Below are 18,256 nucleotides of genomic sequence, written 5' to 3' on the forward strand. Positions count from 1 at the left end.
TCCAAAAATTACGTGTAGAAATTTGAAATCAAAGGAGTAATAACACTTAATTCTCTTACAGTTAACCTTCCAGTTATTTGAATGAGTGCTAATTAGATCTAAAAACCATAAGCACACTTTTACAGTAATTATAATGTTCATTATGTTGTAATTATGGCTGCAACAGCATAATGAGATTTACTTGTTAACCATTTCAGTCCTTCATGGAGTGCACACAAAGCAGCTGCTTGGGGAAATTCCCATAGAGCTTATCCAAAGGGCCATGGAGATCATGGCTGTGACTGCTCTGGACCTGTGTTAAATGCCTAGAGGTCATGGAGGGAACTAGAGATCATCACAAAAGCACACAGCTAAGAGCACTTTCAGGAAAGGCAAGTGTTTGATCATGTCAAAACCATCCCCCAAATGCCTCTCTGTGTCAGAAGGGGAAGGTAAAACTGCTTGTGTCCGGCAGCTCGAGCTGCCAACAGCCTGTGAGCTGGTCCCAAAACAGAATCAAGGGACAGCAGTGCAGGAAGGGGCTTCCCGAGGGCAGGAGGACATGAAGGGATGAGAAGGAGGTCCCACTACCCCCTTTGCCTCTGCCCATTGTCGCCTCCCATGGCAGCACTCCCTTCCTTCATGCCTTTTGGCTGTGTCAGGCCTTTCTATCCTGTGCCACCTCATGCTTAGGGTTGCTGTGTGGTGACCTCTGAGTCACGCAAGGAATGCAGGGTGAAGGGAGGGAGTAGAGATGACAATATGTCAGCAGCAGGCTGAGGCCTTTAGAACTGTTCTTCCATGCTCCACCCCAGTGAATCACCGCTCTCCTGTCCCCCCTCTACAACCAGCATCCCGAGGGACATGCTGAGAAATAGTTATGGGACCCAAACATTCCCGTTCCTCTGCTCCTGAACTCCATCAACAGTGCTGGCACCACAGGTGCTTCTCTCACCTGAGTATTGAGTTCTGGTTTCTGTGCCCCTTTGTATCACACACATGGGGGGTTTTGCTGAGGCAGAACTCTGCTTTTCTGCACACTCCTTGTACCAATGCCACAGCCAATGCACGGGCTCTTTTTTTCCTTACCGTTCTTAGCAATAACAATATTAGGATTTCGAACAGCTCCGAGCAGGACAAACACCCCTCAGAAAAGCAGGAAAAAACATCACTGCTGCTTAAAGCAACGAAACCAGGCTTGCTGCAGAACTTCCTTCTTCCCTGTCCCTGGTGCTCCCAGCTGTAGAATAAAGGGAGGGAACGACAGAAATGCTGAAAACGGGGAAGACCAGAATTGTTTGCTCTGAGACTGATACTGCCATAGGTACCACAAGCTTACATCCTCCCCTGTGGGTTAACTCCACCCTCTTTTTTTATGCTCTGGGCGATTTTGTCTCCTCCCCTGTGAGTTAACCCCACCCTCTTTTTTTATGCTCTGGGCTATTTTGGGCAGGCAGCAAGGACTGCAGCTCTGACAGATGAGGATACTGTACCAGAGCACAGCAGCACTTGTTGCTCTGAAGAACTACACAACTGTAACAGGGACTGCTTCTCTGCTGCTTGCCTTTTTTAAATTATTATTAATTTATTAACCTGCAAACTTGTTTTCTCCACTGCTTTTGAGCTTTATCATAATTACAAATGATATTTTAAGAGCTTTGTGAGAGCAGTTTGAAAGGGAAACTCACCCGCTGTGCAGTCAAAACCTCCTTTTGCCACTTAATAGAGGGAGATCAGCTGGTGGCCTTGGGGGTGAAAAATGACAGACTCTGTTGCTGCTAACGGGGAAGGAAAGGACCCTGAAATCGAGCTCTTTGTGAAGGTAAGTTGTGCTGTGAACTGGACACTGGTGTGACTCTCGGATCAGCTCAGCTTCTACTGAATAATCAAACTTTAATTTTCTGGCACTGAGCTGAAGTGGTGCTTTGACAGCCTGTTATCTCTTGCACACACGCTCACACTGCTTTCTTCTTCGTAACATTAGAATTAGGTAATGTTGTGAAGGGAAAGTTAGAGTTCCTGTGTTTTATTGTTAATTCTCTCCTCATGAGTTTGTTCTGTTATTCTTAGCCTGCTGCCTGCAATTACTGTGTCCTAACTTTAGACTTGAGGCTGTAGACTTCAGGTTTTCCACTATGAATCCTGACTGCCTTCTCCATTTTTGGGAAGAGCTGAGGAGTACCATGATTTGGTACCTCAGCAGACGCTGTAAGGTCTCAAATGCTGATGGACCATAAAACAATAAGGATTGAAATAAAGTGTCAGTTTTCTGATTATTTCTTGCAATACTTTCTTTTTTCTAAAGCAGTAAAAACTGAATCAGTTTTTACTTTTGGTTTCCTCAGCCTGAAGCTCATTCTGATTTTTTAAAAGGGTAACTGAGAACAGAAAGTGATTTAATGAATATATAGAAAAATGAGCACACCTGTTACATGGTAAGGTTTCAGAATGTTTCAAGTTGGGTATGACTTACTCTTTGGCTATGAAAATCTTACCATTCAAATCAGTGGCACAGTTCAAACCCATGACACATACAACCTTATTAATAGCAAACTTTGTGCAAACTCTGTCCCAGTGAAGGGCTCAGATTTTTGGTGTTCAGAGTATGTTTTAAAGCCTCTACACACATTGAAGCTGAAAACCACTATGCCCATGTAAAATCATGAAATCATAGAATCATAGAATGGCTGGGTTGGAAGGGACCTTAAAGACCATCTCCTTCCAACTCCCTGCCATGATCAGTGACACCTTCCACTAGACCACGTTGCTCAAAGCCTCGTCTAGCTGGTCTGGACCAGTAGCAGGTGTTTGGTCTCTTCAAGCCTAAACCATCCCTATAAATCAATGGGATTATTATTAATATGTGGAAGTTACCTCAGACCCTTTGCAAACAGTACTGAATGATTAGGAAAGCAAATTCCAACCCCTCCCTTCTGTCAAGTTGAGGGTATATAATTGCTTTTTACTCCCTGATGGATGTTTTGGGCTGTAAGTTGAAATGTCAGCCACATCCATGATGTGTATACACGGCTTCTTCACACATCTTTCAAAACCAGTCAGTTCAGGTGCAGCTGTTCTGACCGAGCCAGCAGTGAGGTCTTTTTCCCTAGCAAACAGATTTTACAAGAATTTCTGGTTCATTAATGCCCAGCGGATCCTTCGTGCAGAGCTTAATGTATTAAAATGGACCTCCATGGGTCCATACAGCCAGACACCTCACCTCTGGTGTCTAGAAACAAGTTATTTTTACCACAGTGAGTTTAATGCAGACATTTATGGGCTAAAAAATAGGTTGGAGGGGTTGTTTGGCACTCTATGTCATCACAAGTGTCAAACCTTTAGCTACTGATTTGTCTTAGTGCCCACACTATTTTACTGAGGCTGATATGGATCTTTCTGATATGTGGTTCCTTGACTGCATCAGCTGTTAAAGTGAAGGTCATTGCCCAGATTCATTGTGTGAAGTTCTGGATCCATAAGATACTGGAAAAAATGAGCACTGCATTAAACTGAGCCATGCCATCACCTGAAGATTTATAACTCCAGAAAGAACATTTTTAGTAATGTGACTTCCTGCATAATGCATATTACAGAATTGCATAGAGACTCTCACATAAAACTCATAATTTGCAGAGCTGAAGCAGAAGAATTAATGGATATCTTCCTGGAGACTTTCCATTTAAAGTGAAAAATTGCAATTCTTGATGTTTTGGAAAGGTGCCACTAATTTAATTAGAAGTTTAGAAGGTTGTATAGTAACACATGTAAGCAGAGTATTAAATTATACAGCTCAGAAGTTGTAAAATAAAAAAGAGAAGAACATCCAAAGGAGAGATGAGTGGAAAGCTGAAAAACAGGAGCATGTAAGAGAATCATGAACAGGTGACAACTTTTCTGGAGCGTGAATTTGAACAGAATAAGATATTATTAAGGAGAAATAAACAGGAAGGCTGATCCAGGAGAGAATCTGCAAAGGAGAAGGCACTTCTTCTGTCTGTCTTAAGGCTGGTAAGAAGAACAGAAAAGTGCAACTTCTGGACGAGTATGAGATACTGGGACAAATGGCAAATCTAATATACTAGACCAGACTTGAGGCGAGTTTTAATAGCAGAGGATGTTGGGAGCAATGAGAAATTCATCATTTGATTTTTGTGGAATTAATACTTAAGGGAAAGAATTCTGTGCTGCATCCTTGGATGAATGCACAGCCAGAAAACAGAGTTCAGTGAGAAAATGTAGGGCAGTAGATGTGGCATGGAGGAAATCGTCTTCCACAAGCACAAATAAACCAGAAAGGGCTGTTTTTCTCCAGCAAAAGTCTCTAATAAAAACAGTCTCTGTCTCAGGTTAAAAAAAGAAAGGTGTTACACAATTGCTCTATTTCCCTTTTTTATTTAACAACCAGGAGCACAGGAGCCTCAGAAAGACAAGCAGAGAGCTGGTTGTAAACAAAAGAGCTGTGCTGTAACCTAATGCAGGTTGGCTCAGGATGTCCTGAGCCCGCAGACAGGCTGGGCACCACCAGGACACAACTGAGCTGCCGTGGCAGAGACAGGTTAAGTGGTTATCACACCTGTTTGTTACCATCCCCTTTGATTTCACTCTTTTTCTAACAGTGTCCTAACCTGGATCTGTGAGATTTTTTTTTTTTTTTTTGTGAACAAGTGTTTGTTCTTGCAAGATGCCTGGTTGAGAGGTAACCACCCCAAATCTGGGGCAGGACACGAGATGGATGGTGAGAGCAGGCAGAGCTGAGGAGCAGTGAGGTCTGCCACCACCTTGATCACACGGGCAGTTCATGTAAGCAGGGTTTTACTGAACACTGAAACCCTACAGCAGCAATTCCCTCTCTAAACTTGTTTGACAGGGAATTGGAAGAGGCTGCCAGAGAAAAAAGCTTGATACGCAGCAGCGTGAGACGCTGGCGGCAGCAGCTCTGGGGAAGTGAACATCAGGAGGTTGTGCTTGCTCTGTGCTTAACCCAGCTTGCTGTAACTCAGGTTAATTTTAATTCTTTGTGTGCTGGAGAAGCAAAGTGCTTCTGCATAAATGACATCCCAGTGGAAGGTATATTTAGGTTTTCTTGGCGATCTGACACCTGTATACGTGAACGTAATGACTAAACTGAAATTGTGCTCTTTTTGCATACAGTAACAAAATTAAAATCCATAGGAGAGGACAACAGAACTTTTGTGGCTTCTTTCTGTTTGCAGTGGGAATAGGTGTTTGGATGTACATTCCTTGCCCTTCAGGATTAGAGTAGTGCCTAATATTTAGAAAGTTACTTTGAAAGGAGATATGTTGTACACATGGAAAACAAAACATAATGCAAAGAAAACTGTCTATTTGCATCGCTCAGAATGAGCACAGTCTAGAAAGAAAAAAAACCACACAAATGGGCCTAAGTGCTTCTCATTGTAAAAGTCTTCCTGCTTTAGAAACACTCTATAACAAGATATATCTTAATCCATATTTCTGATAATGAAAAGATGGTGGTATCATCATGGTAGTAGGAGGATGTGTGGTGAGCTGACAGGCAGCTACTTCTAGAACAAGTCATTGTGGTGTCAATGGATTAATATTATGGATATGTTCATCAGTATCCTGGGCTGCATCAAAAGCAGTGTGAGCAGCTGGTTGAGGGAGGGTATTCTGCCCCTCTGCTGTGCTCTTAGGAGACCTCACCTGGAGTGCTGCATCCAGCTCTGGGGTCCTTAGCATAAGAAAGACCTGGTTCTGTTGGAATGAGAGTCCAGAAGTGGCCACTAAGTTAACCATAGGGCTGGAGCACTTCTGCTATGGAGACAGGCTGAGAGTTGGGGTTGTTGAGCCTGGAGAAGGGAAGGCTCTGGGGAGACTTTAGAGCCCCTTCCAGAGCTTTAAGAGGCTCCAAGGGAGCTGAAGAGGGCCTTTTGACTAGGGCATGTAGTGATATGACAATGGGGAATGGCTTTAAATAGAAAGAGGGCAGATTTAGATTGGACAAAATGCTTTACTGTGAGGGTGGTGAGGCCCTGGCATAGGTTGCCCAGAGAAGTTGTGACTGCCCCATCTCTGGAAATGTTCAAGGCCACTTTGGATGGGGATTAGAGATGCCTGGTCTGATGGAAAATGTCCCCGCCCGTGGCAGGAGGTTGGAATGAGATGATCTGTAAACACATTCCTGTCTGCCAGCTGAAGATGTGAAGTTCTAAATGCATTGAACGCTCTCATCCTTTTCCTCCAATTTGGAGCTGAACCTTGTGTGTGACCAGGCACAGTGCTGGGGTGTTTGCAGCATCCCAGGGATATGGTACCAGCCAAGGGAGGGTTCAAGGACTGTCAGCATCCCAGTATTTTTAGGGCCCCTTGTGGTCATTCCCTGTTACAGGATGATCACGAAGAAAAGAGGTTAGTCCTGGAGTGGTCCTGATCTCCTGGAGCAGCAAACACACATACAAGGAACCTGTGAGCCCTTTGTGATCCAGCATTTAATTTCGGGGATTTTCAGGGGCCTGTTTGGATTGTGTTTAAAAGCAATGGCAAGATTTAACACCAAACTTCCTCTCCCTGAATGAATGGGTCAGACAGAGAGCCAGGCTGTCAGGACAGAGCAGTCATCCTGCTCATTTAGTGTGCTCCAGCAAAATACCAGGAGCCACTGCTCTTGGGAAGATGTTGCTGCCCCTCTTTTGGACAGAATTATCCCAGAAATTGTCTCAGGGAGGTGGAAGATTATTTTTTGAATTCTGGGATTTTTTTGGTGCATTTTCTGTTCTCTCTCTTTTTTTTTTTTTTTTTTCTTTTTAAGTTACTTCTGCCATAAGGTGATTTGAAACTAGCCTTAGTTTGGAATTTGGTGAACTGCTGCCACATAGTCTTAGAGGAATATATAATGTTACTCCTGGTGCAAACAGTTGTTCCCCACTGTTAAGGCTTTTGTGGTTTTAACGTAAGAGAGTCCCTCTGATAAGAAATCTGATTTCAGTTTCAGAATTTCAGGGTTATCAAAACCAATACTACCTTTACAAAATGGGAGAGATAAGTTGATAGGAACCTTTCAACCCATTATAACAATACAGGCTCTGTAATGTGTTTGATTCATAGACTGCACTCAAGAAGTTTTTTGGTGATAAGTAGGAATCAGCATCAAATCTGTAGGGTGCAAGTTCATTTCTATTTCTTAAAAAGTGTGGGTTTTTCCTGGGTATTATGAGCTCAGCTTTTGGCTTCCATACAAAATCATTCCTATGTTTAGTAAAACTTTCTAGATAAAGAGGAAATAACAAAGATTAAAAAAGCACAAGGAATAATAATGATACTGAGACATCTGGTTCAGCCTGCCTGGTGCTCCAAGACTGACAATAACATTTTTTTGCATTCTTGGTAATGAGGTAGGCCAAGCCTTTCACATTTTGAGGGAGCCAGAGCCACCCCACAAAGCAGGCACACACAGTGTGTGCAGTCTCCAATACTTCCAGCTGTCGCCCTGGAAGTGGCATGAGCACAGGGCTTATTACGGATCTTGAATTTTTATCCATTTGAAGCTGTCAAGCAAACAATGGGCAACACAGTTCATGTGTCTTCCAAACTTTTTTTCCGTGAGGCAGTGCATGATCAGCAGCCTGAGTCTTCTCCTCCAGTGTACTGCCCTTGTGCCTTGGTATTAAGGTTACAAAATTTACAAGGTTTACCGGTAGTCTGACACCAGGGAGGAAAATAATTTTACTAAGTTTGTTTAAACATCAGTAAATGTGTTTCATAAGTTCCATGCAGGGAGACTCAGGTATTTCAGTGTAACCCTGGCTCTGCTTAGATCTTGTCAAATCAAGAGTGACTGGAGTGACAAATCAATAGCAACTCCACTACCAACCCAGTTAAATCAGGGAAATGCTGCCTGGACTGATAGTTTCTTCTCTTATCTTTTTATTAAGCATTTTCAATAAAATAATTAAAAACAGGCGGAAAACATGCATCTTGGCAAGATTTAATTTTGCTTTAAGCTTATGTTGTTAAAAGAAAACAATTCAATAAACTACTAAAAGCTGCCTAGCAAAAGTTTAAAAATTAAAAGCTGCTTATTTTTCTTTGCGATGAAGAAAAACAATACTTTAAAGAAGCTTTAGCCCAAATTATACAACCCAGCGTCTGTATGTCTGTGTGTCTGTTTTCTCTCTGAGTGTTTGCAGATTTTGTTTTGCGTCAGGACAAGTGCCTTGTTGGTGGGAATATTCGAGACGGGCAGTAAATAGTTCAAGCAGGCCAAGTTTATAAAATGACTTTGCAGGGATATGTTCACTATCCCTGCCACCTTGAACCTAGTTTGGAATGCTTTTGGGATTACTTGGGAAACTGGATCTCAAGTTAAGAAGGGATTTTCAGCTCTGTCTCCTTCTGCCTAAGTTCATGATCTAATCATTATTTTATGGCTCAAGGTGAATCACACCCTGATCTGCCATGGTTTGCTCTTTTTTCCCTCATATAAATGTCTGTGACGATTTGCTCTTCATTAAACTTAATGGCACCGATATATATGTTAATTGTGTTAAAAACATCTGATTAAAATGAAACATATTCAAATGCTTTGTTGAATATGCATAACTTTACTTCTTTATGTGCCTTTGTAAATTGGATCCATTTGAATGCACAAGACTTCAGAAGCATTCAGTTTGGGTCATATCCCACGGCCACAAAAGCGAGTCAGTTTTGTACTGCTGAGTTCAGTGGCAGCAGAGTTAGGTCAGCTTAAGTGTATTTGAGATCTTGTTTAAACTCCACTTGCTAACTCCTTCCTTTATTCCAGCTTTTCTGAGCTTCATAGTCAAATTGGGTAAATATTGTTTTAATTTTACTGTAAAGAACTGGTGATATTCCTAATTACTATTGCTTGTACTGAGAAATAGCCGTTGGTGTGCTTTGGGTGCTCTATGTTTAGCTGCAGGTTGCTCCTTTTCCATCTCTGGCAGCACATGGCTCGTCAGGCTCACAGGTTGTTGTGTCGTGGTTCAGCGATGACAGTGAAGCTCCAGTAAGTGTCCTCAGGGAACTTTTGTCGGCAGTACATGGCTCTGCTGAGGCTATTCCAGAGCAGCAAATGTCACCGAGATCATTTGACATAACATCCCAAAAATACACAGGGATCCTTTCCAGAAGAGCCAGCAGGAAGTACGTCTGCCTGTGCTCCAGAGTTTAACGTTATCATCAGGTCACCTGGTTATATCAAATAGAGTTTGATGAAAGGCTGTGTAAGATTGCTTAGGAGAACATATTGATCATCACAACAATAATATCACTTAGTTCTTGTGTGGCACATAACTCTTCAAAATATGACCGCAAAATAATCCCAGTGGTGCAGCAAAGAGGTAACTTAAACACTATTTTATTAGTAGTATTTCTGTTTTTTCAGCTAAGATCTCTGGTAAATTTTTCAGATTGCCCCTTTTTAATGTTAGGCAGACATTAAAGGGCTGTGAGTTTGTGTGTTAGTTTTGTACATGAATAGGTTTCAATGATACTTTTTTCGGCAAAGGCTGACTCAAAGTCAGGGAGAATCATTTGGAATAAGCAAGGGTTTAGTTTTGTGCTGAATTCCATCTATAAATCTTAGGTGAATTAGGCAGTCCGAGCAGGTACCTAAAGTGCTCTAGTAGGGACTTTGAAAATAGCTTGAAGTGATTTGTTTGATACAGTAAAATTTATCATGGACACAGTCCAAACCAGATCCTTATTTCCTTTCCTTCCTTGTCCCTTGCTCTCTCCATTTGTTTGCACTTCTTCTGTATTGCTGACATGCAGTAATACTCATCTGGATATGGTAGCAGTGATATATATGTACATATGGAGCCATGAGTTAAAAAATACCTTGTTTTTGTAGGTCTGAGGAGTTTAATCGGCATCATGTATTCCTGGCATGATTCTTATATTAAACTTAAAACTTGGAAATTATTACAGGGGAACAAAAGTAATTCAAACTGTATCCAGCTGCGTTTTGCAGTTTCAAAGCCAGCAATTTTATCTAATAATACCTAAGGGTACAACTTTCTCTAATGGATTACATTTACAACATGTCATTGCTGTTTGTTATGCAACTTGATTGCAAGTTGACATATAAATGTAGAATAATGAGTCCATTGGATGTTTTCTTTGACTCTGTTAAATTACATGATTCTTTTTGAATGACTGTGATTCTGTCTTTCTCAAGAATAATTTCATAACAGCTTTTAGGTTGTTTATGATTGTACCCTTCTATATGTATCCTTTTTTAATGATGGTGAAGTTAATCTTCTGTGACATAAGACAGATTCCTTTTCTTTTCAGTGACTCTGATGCAACACAGAAATTTCATGGCTACAGTGTCAGAAGAGGAGATGGGCTCAGAAAAGAGACTGGGACAAAAAGCACCTTAGATACAGTTCTGTAATGCACCATAGGAAAGCTTTGCCATGTTAAAAAGGCTCCAGTATTGTCAAAATCCAAGTCAACGTTTTTTTGACTTTCCATTCTGCAAACAAATCAGCATTTCAGCACTTTATCTTAATAGAAAACAACAGCAGAGCTCCCACCAGCTGTAAACGCTGATTCTTATTATTTTTTCTAGTCAAACTATGAAAAGGTCCCACTGTGCAATTTTTTCAACATGTTAAGCTTAGTAATATTACCAGGTTTCTACCCAAATTCTTGGCAGGCTTTTATTACTTTTGGGCATTTCTGCTTCCTTCAGCGATCCAAGGCAAGGTATTCAGGCTCTCCTCACCTTGATAAAATGCTGATACCAGTCCTTCTCCTGCAGATGTGGACACATGGTGGGATCAGGGAACATTCTTCACCCTTATCCCAGAGAGGGTTCACCATCCTGAACACCACTTAAAATAGAAGAGAAATATATGATGGGATCAGGTCTCCAGTATAGAACTGTCTTCTGACAAAGTGTATTGGAAATCTCAATTTCCTGGACATAAAAGAAATCAAAGCAGAGGAAACTGGATGTTTGTCTGCTCTTAGGTACAGGCTGTTGGGTGCTTTATTAAGTGTCTGTACAGGAGCTCATTCTAGTTCAGAGTTTGTGCAGATGTGTTGTATCTTCTGTAAGATCAACTTATCTGCTTTTTCTGCTTGTTCTCACATGCATTCAGATTCATAAATTTATACCAGTCCGCTAATCCCCATGATTTCTATGTTGATCCCCAGGGTAACCTGGTTAAAGTACCTCCTCAGAAGTATTGTATATCTGGAGCCCAGGTGCTTCTCCAACTTTTTTCCCCATGTCCCTGATAACCAAAATGTATTAAAATAGCTCCTTTATGTGTATTATTGGCAACTCTGTGTAAAACTGAGATAATGCACTAATTGAAACTCATTTCAGGAGGGTTGTATTATAATAACTTACTAATGCATCTGTAGAACAGTAGGAGCTGAAGCCATTCCTGATATAGATGCTCTGGCATAAGGACATTGTATTAAGGGTGAAGTTGCTCAGACAGTGACAGTTGGCTCTTCTAAATCCTCATTCTTGAAAAACTAATTATGTGTGCAGAGCAGATGACAGAAGCCCATGGCATTCACCTGTATGTGCTTACTCAAAAATGTAAGTAAAATGTTCAAAGCCTAATATTCAGTGTTGCAGTCTGAAATTCAAATACCAACAGAAAAGGAACTGCTAGGATTAAACAGGAAACCTTGGGCCATAGGAACTGGGGGAAAACCACCATCTAAAAGACCACACAAGATCCATTGTCCTGATCTCCCCCAGCAGGATGTAGAGAGACTTTGCATGATGCTATCAGATATCCCATTGTTTTCTCCCTCCCTGTGTAAATCCTTCTTTCAGGTAAAGCTGATCACCCTTCTCCAATGTAACCCTGCTTACTGGAAATACCAAAACTTTTTCCCCAGAATGTAAATACTGTATCCAAGAAATGTAAAATCATTTTTCCCCTTATGTCACCCCTGTTACTGGAAATGCTAATAGGTTGTGGAATCCCTTGTTTTGGAATAACCCTGCCTCCTCATTAGCATGGAAGCCCCCAAGACCCTTAAACAGCACTCATGTGTTCAATAAAGGATTCCAGCTTTTGCCCCCAGAGCTGAGATCATGATATCTTTATTGGACCACTACAATTCAAGACCAAAGCTGATTATCATTTACTTTAAATTCTATAAAACTTGGAAAGATTATATATGGGAATAGTATTTTTTATCCTTCCTTATGTAAGTCAGGCTGCAAAAAAGCCATTTCTTGACTATGTTTGTTGTTTCTCTTGCGCTTCATTGAATCATAGAATGGTTTGGGTTGAAAGGGAACTTAAAGACCATCTCATTCCAACCCCGTGCCATGGCCAAGGACACCTTCCACTAGACCAGTTTACTCAAAGCCCCATCCAACCTGGCCTTGAACACTTCCAGGGATGGAACATCTACAACTTCTCTGACCAAATATTTTGTTTCCTTTGGACCAAAAAAATTATCATGGCTCAGTTCAGCATTCACCAATACTTCAGGTGTTAAAACCTATTAATGATGCTCTAAATGGGGTTCTGCACAGAGGGAGTTTGCTTGATTTAGGTATGGCTTTAGTTTCCTAATTTCTTGATCATGAAGATGCCAAAGAAGATATAAATTTTTCTAACTTCTACTGCTAGTAAAGTGTAATGCTCTACTCCTTGGAAAAGGCCTTATCACCTCCAATGAGTGTTCTGCTGCAAACTAGCAGTGGAGTTCAGAGTATGATGAGCTAATCCATGTGTGCTCAATCTCAAAAACCATTTGACAGCTAAGCTCAGCAACTGTCCATAATTCAGAAAAGATAGTTTAGCATCCATTTTAAATGCTCAGCAGCTGTGCCTTTGTTGTGAGTGTGGATTTTTTTAATACTTGTTAGTAAAACACAGGGTGATAATAGAAGATCTCTACTCTTCTTAGATGCTCATAGCTCGTAACTGTTCTTAGATCCCAGTTCTGCAAAGGAGGCTGTGCAGGCTGCTCCATGCTTTGCCAGCCACCTCTGAACATGATTCTCTTTGCAAAACCCAGTCCCTGAGATGAAAAAATACGGATGCCTGTTTATAGCAAATAGCAGCTTTGAAGCACTGTGCAGTCATGGTCAACACTTAAGAGGTGCAGGAGCTCAGAAGCGGGGGCTTTGTTCAAGGAGATCCAGCAAGAATTTCACTCCAGTCCTGTGCTCTGCCCTTTAGCCATAGCTCTTGTGTCTTTTGGGTTTTGTACAGCACTTAGCATGACTGATTCAGTGTTCATGTGCCACGCCTGCTTAGTAATTGACAGTAAATATTCCAATAATAAACATATAAATCAGACTAGTCACAGCTATGCATTTTTACTTTTTCATTTTGCCATTGTTCTTAGTAGGGAGGGGTCAAGGTTTAGATTATCTTTTGGCTGGTCATTTTAAACACATGCAGAGCTAGTGTGTGTTACGATATTGGAAAAGATGTAGAGAAGAATAATTTTAAGGAGTAAAAATACTTAAGGTTACCCTCCTTAAGGCAGTCCTTCTCATTTAAGTAAAAGAGCAAACATCACTTGACCACAATATTAAATGTATCTATAGGGGGCTTTTTAATGTAGTGTGTGACAAGTATAACAAGATATAGAATCATAGAATGGTTTGGGTTGGAAGGAACCTTGAAGATCATCTAGTTCTAAGCCCCCTGCCATGGCAGGGACACCTTTTTTTAGACCACCTCAAAGTCAAATGTAGCCAAGTTAGGACTAAACTTAATAGTAGGTCTAAGAGTGATTAACTGTTGGAACAAACCACCAAAGAAGTCATGCCCTTTCTGCCTCTGCAGATCAAGACTAGATAATGCTGTAACAAACACACACAGTTAAGGACAGTAAAGGAATAAGCAAGCCACAAAATCTACAAACCAGGAAGGTATTGCGATGGAGGAGATCTTGGCAAACCAGAACAGGGTTTGGTTGAAGCACAGAGGGAGGCTTTGATTTCTGTTTCTCTGAAAGACAGCACAAATTTGGTTGAGGCCAGTTGATGCTAAGAGGCTGCTTACATGTCCTGGGTGTGATAATGAGATGTGATAAATTCAGGTGGCAGTTAAATATGTTATTGCTTATCTTATATGCTTTTCATGTCTGGGTTTGCGAGGGCCAGACTTTGGAAGGGCCTCCAAAGGCTGAGCAGATGAGTGCTGTGTCAGTACAGGTCAGACTTTGAAGATGAGATGAAGGAAGAGCTAAACTGGGAGATATGAGAGCCAAATTCCTTTTCTGTCTGTCAGTGTCTAAGTCATACTATGTCCCTATGCCTTGGCTTCATTCCCTATGAAACATTTGCATCAATATTCATTTTCATACCTGTGTAGCCCAGTAGCTTATCCAGCTAAAATTGCATCCGTTCTTTTCTCTTGACATAGACTGTAAAAACTACTCAAGTGTTGTGGTTTAACTCCTCACAAAATATGGAATTAATTTTCAGATTGGGCAGGTGCTTCTCTGTATGAATTGCCAAGCTTGTCCTCCCTATGACATTTTAACATCCAAATAAACATCCTGCACAGAGCTGTCATTTTGTGTGCTGGTGCAAGTCTGTACCTGTGTATTGTCCTAAACAAGTGGAAATCAGAGAAACTGGCCCCGATGGATCATCGCTATTGTTGCTGGTGTTTTTCTAGATTGTGATTCAATTTGTGTGTGTCAACAGGCACTTTGTGTTACTGCTTTCCTTTTGCTTTTAGCTGCTGAATGGGCAACTTCAAACAGATACGAGTGCATATCATGGGAGGAAATTATTTTCTTTCGCTGCCCTGTGTTTTGTGATGAGCCATTGCTGCTGATTCAGTGTGTGACTGGAGACCTGTTTTGTTTGTTTATTTTATTCATAGTATTTTTTAAAAAGCTGTTCCTGGATGAAGAGGGGTTGAATCATGGAATAGTCTTGCAGGTTCTAGGTTCTCTCAGAATGGCAGCTTTAGGTTTTTTTGTGTGCTCGGTTCTTTTAAGTGTTCAGGACATGCCAAGAGGATCCAATGCACCAAAGTCCTTAATTGTTAAGCTTATTTTCAGTCTTCAGTTAGCGTTTGGATCATTTGAATTCTCTTTTCATCTTTGAGTGTTAGCTCACTCATGCAGTTTGACAAGGAATTCTATTTTGCCTTCATTTACTGAGTTGCTCTTTCTCATTCTGACATGCTCTAATTTTGGATATTTGGTTTTATTTTCTCTTTCAAGTCAATATTTCTGAGTCCCCCTGTTAAGCTCTAGATCCAGTCCTGGAGCTGTGTCTTGTTTGAGGTTCAAAAATGATCTCTTGTTTTCTCTGCATTAAGCACTAAGTGCTCATCCTGCTCAGAGATGGAGCCACAAGGAGCTTCTCAGAGTACGTGAATGTAATCTTTTGGGGTTAGAACATCTCCAATTACATATTTTTCTAAAACACCCCATAAGTCTTACTTCTCACTATTCAGGCTGTAATAAAGGCAGGAAGACTTGTTTCAGATTTGGGAATATCCTCCTGCCCATCCTGGTACACTGAAACCATCAGCCCTATGATGTGTGTCTGCAGGAACACCTTGTTCTCCTACTGGGCTGAGCACAATCTCTGCCCAGTGGCCTCATGATTCAATTTTTATCTCAAAGGAGATAATTCAACTGGAATAATACTAATAATGTTAAAAATGCTGACTGTAGACAGCTGCTTAGGTCCAACCTTGGAGAGCCAGGAAAGAATGTGATCGGGACGGGAACTTAGGGGAGGTGCAGTCCCACTGCCCTGACAAAGAGACAAACCTTGAAACACTGATTTTCTTTTCCAGGGGAAGGAAGTACCTCTCTCCCCTGACCTTGGCCACCCTTCCCAGCCCCATCTGCACGTGACAGCACCTTGCTGCAGCTCCCATGGGCAAAAGAGCTTTTTATAATTAGCCTCTGGACATCTCTTCCACTCTGGGCACCAAGGATTACTGATTTTTTAATTTATTAAAAAAATTATTTTAATGTTTATTTAACATTTATTTAAAGGTCTTTGAGACTGGGTGCACTAAGTAGTAATGCCAGTTGTGCCATGCTTTCAGAAAGAGGGATTTTGTACTAACAGATGCTTAGCTTATCAGTGGAAGTGTTAAATTATAGGACTTCTCTGTATTTTTTATTTTTCAAGAACCACCTGTGTACTTGACATTTCGCAGTAATAGAAAAAAATACCCTCCATTTTAGAGAGAACTGTAAGTAAAGATGAAAAAATATCTAATTCTTCAGAGCCTATTCAGGTACTTGAGGAAATTGAGCCTAACTGTACACAAATGTATAAAAAATGTTCAGAAATTTCTTTGCCAAATGCTAGTTTCTCAACTACCTCATTAACCTGGATGTTCCAATAAGTTTTATTCAATGGGTGCTTGGTGTATGGAGTTCTAGTGGCATTCTGGAATCTGTCTGTGTTGGAATTGTGGCATAGGAAGTACCAGGTGCTCCTCTCACAGCCCAAAATCCAGATCTGTCAGCCCAAATCTGAGTGTTCGGACTAAACTGTAGTGACAAATTTTAATGATGATTAAGTGAATGTTTTCCTGTGGAACAGATGATATTGAGAATAGATGGCATGGTCAAGGATCCCAGGAACAAGAGAGCCGTAAGAGGTGAAGAGATGCAGGGGAAAGTGCAATGGCATAGTTAAGTAAGATTTTGTATAAAGGGATGAAAAGTATGAATTATTTTAATGAATAGCATTGAGTTAAAGGCAATTACGGTGTTTGGGTTTTTTTTAATGCTGGATAGTAGAATAAAATAAAATTAGAGGAAATTCAGTCTAGGCATCAGGTTAAAATGTGTTCAGAGAAAGTTGTCAAAACCATTTCCTGTGGGAAGTTTGTAAAGTCACATCACTGGAGCATTTCAAATGGACCCAAACAGTACAGACACAGGGATTTAAGAAATCATTTTGCACTGGGATGCTGAATAAACAAGAAATGTGATCCAAACTCAACTCACTGATCCAACTATTTTTTCTACTTACAGCATTTATGATACATTAATGTCACAAGTCTGTACTGTAAAATATTTGTAAATTATACTGCTACTATTATACACATTTATTCAGAATTTCTCAGTAGCTTTTGGAAGGCATCACTGTTTGTTTTCTTGAGCATTTGCTATTGAACACACAAATTGTTTTGCTTTTAGGTGAGTCTCAAGAAACAATTGCTTGCTGGTTATGTGTATCAGACTCTTGCTTTCATTGCAGGTTCTTACATTTACAAACTTGGAACTTTCTCTGTTTCTTGTTTAATGAAATAGTCGGAGAGAGTCACATCCCCCTCTTTTGTAGAAGGCTAACAGAAAAGACTGCCTTGTAGTGTAACACCCCTTGAATGGCTAAATATGACTGTAAGTGTAGATGATCAGATGAACAAATACAGCAATTTTGGCAGGTAAGAAAATATTAAAGGAGAAAAAATATTATCTAATGACTAAACTCTAATTATTTCTCTGTGAGTGTCTGGAAAGCGGAAAATTTGTTTATACTGCATTTGTATTTTCACAGCATAATTCTTGGTCCAAATGCTGGTAGTATTGTATTGGTAAATAGTTTATTGGAGGTATTGTGGGTTGCACTGAGAAGTCACACCAAGATGCAAACATCAAAGACTAGTTTGAGCCTGGGATGTGCTGCTCCTTTGCAAAGTAACTTGATCTGCTTTTGGTGAAAGTCATAAACATTCATCACATCTCAGGATGGAGCTTCTCCTGAACTTTGGAGATGCAAAAGGAGATAGAAAGGCCCAGTCCTGCCCACTGTGAGACACCTCCTGAGGGCTGCCAATTGCTCTTTTAGTCCAGTGGCCTGAGATCACTGATGAACAATATTTCTGTGATGTTAAATAAGATACAAAATGAGACCCTCAAGGGCAGATTATGGCCTGTGCTGGGGTCAGCTGATGTGGTAAATGCCCTTACCAGCAACACCCCACCATCCAGACCTTTATTTGCAGTGACTGCAAGTGACTCTGTCTTCTAATAGTGCAAATGAAGTAATGGAATTTCAATAAATAATTCAGCCCTGGATCTGATTTCGGGTTCAGCATTAACTTTCAGCACCTGGCTGCTGTTATTATTTGTTAGTCTGATATGCTGCTTAGAGGCATGGAAATTTGGCTGCAATTCACCAACATTTCCAGAATATGCCATATGACCAGATTACCCTGGTCAAAAATCCCTGGCTCATAGATTTTTAACAGACTGTTAAATGCAAATTCCAGATGTGCACAGATTGAATTCTTACAAAAAAACCTGCATTCAGGATTCTGGTACTGTAATGGGAGCTCTG

At 40.7% G+C, this 18,256-nt stretch overlaps 1 protein-coding gene across 2 annotated transcripts in view; it reads left to right on the forward strand.

The window, feature by feature from the left end:
• CLIC5 (chloride intracellular channel 5) overlaps positions 1-18,256 on the forward strand; it is a 75,954-nt gene that overhangs the window by 16,314 nt on the left and 41,384 nt on the right. Inside the window, exon 1 of one of the 2 annotated variants that reach the window (XM_017813084.1) lies at positions 1,442-1,801. The exons of the other annotated variant lie outside the window; for it this stretch is intronic. Coding sequence (XP_017668573.1) covers positions 1,739-1,801 — 63 coding nt within the window. The 5' untranslated portion in view covers positions 1,442-1,738. Of the gene's footprint in view, positions 1-1,441; positions 1,802-18,256 lie in introns of those variants that run through there. 2 annotated transcript variants of the gene reach the window in all.

This window comes from Lepidothrix coronata, unplaced genomic scaffold (assembly GCF_001604755.1).
Source record: "Lepidothrix coronata isolate B3197 unplaced genomic scaffold, Lepidothrix_coronata-1.0 Scaffold39, whole genome shotgun sequence".
NCBI classification, from domain to species: domain Eukaryota; kingdom Metazoa; phylum Chordata; class Aves; order Passeriformes; family Pipridae; genus Lepidothrix; species Lepidothrix coronata.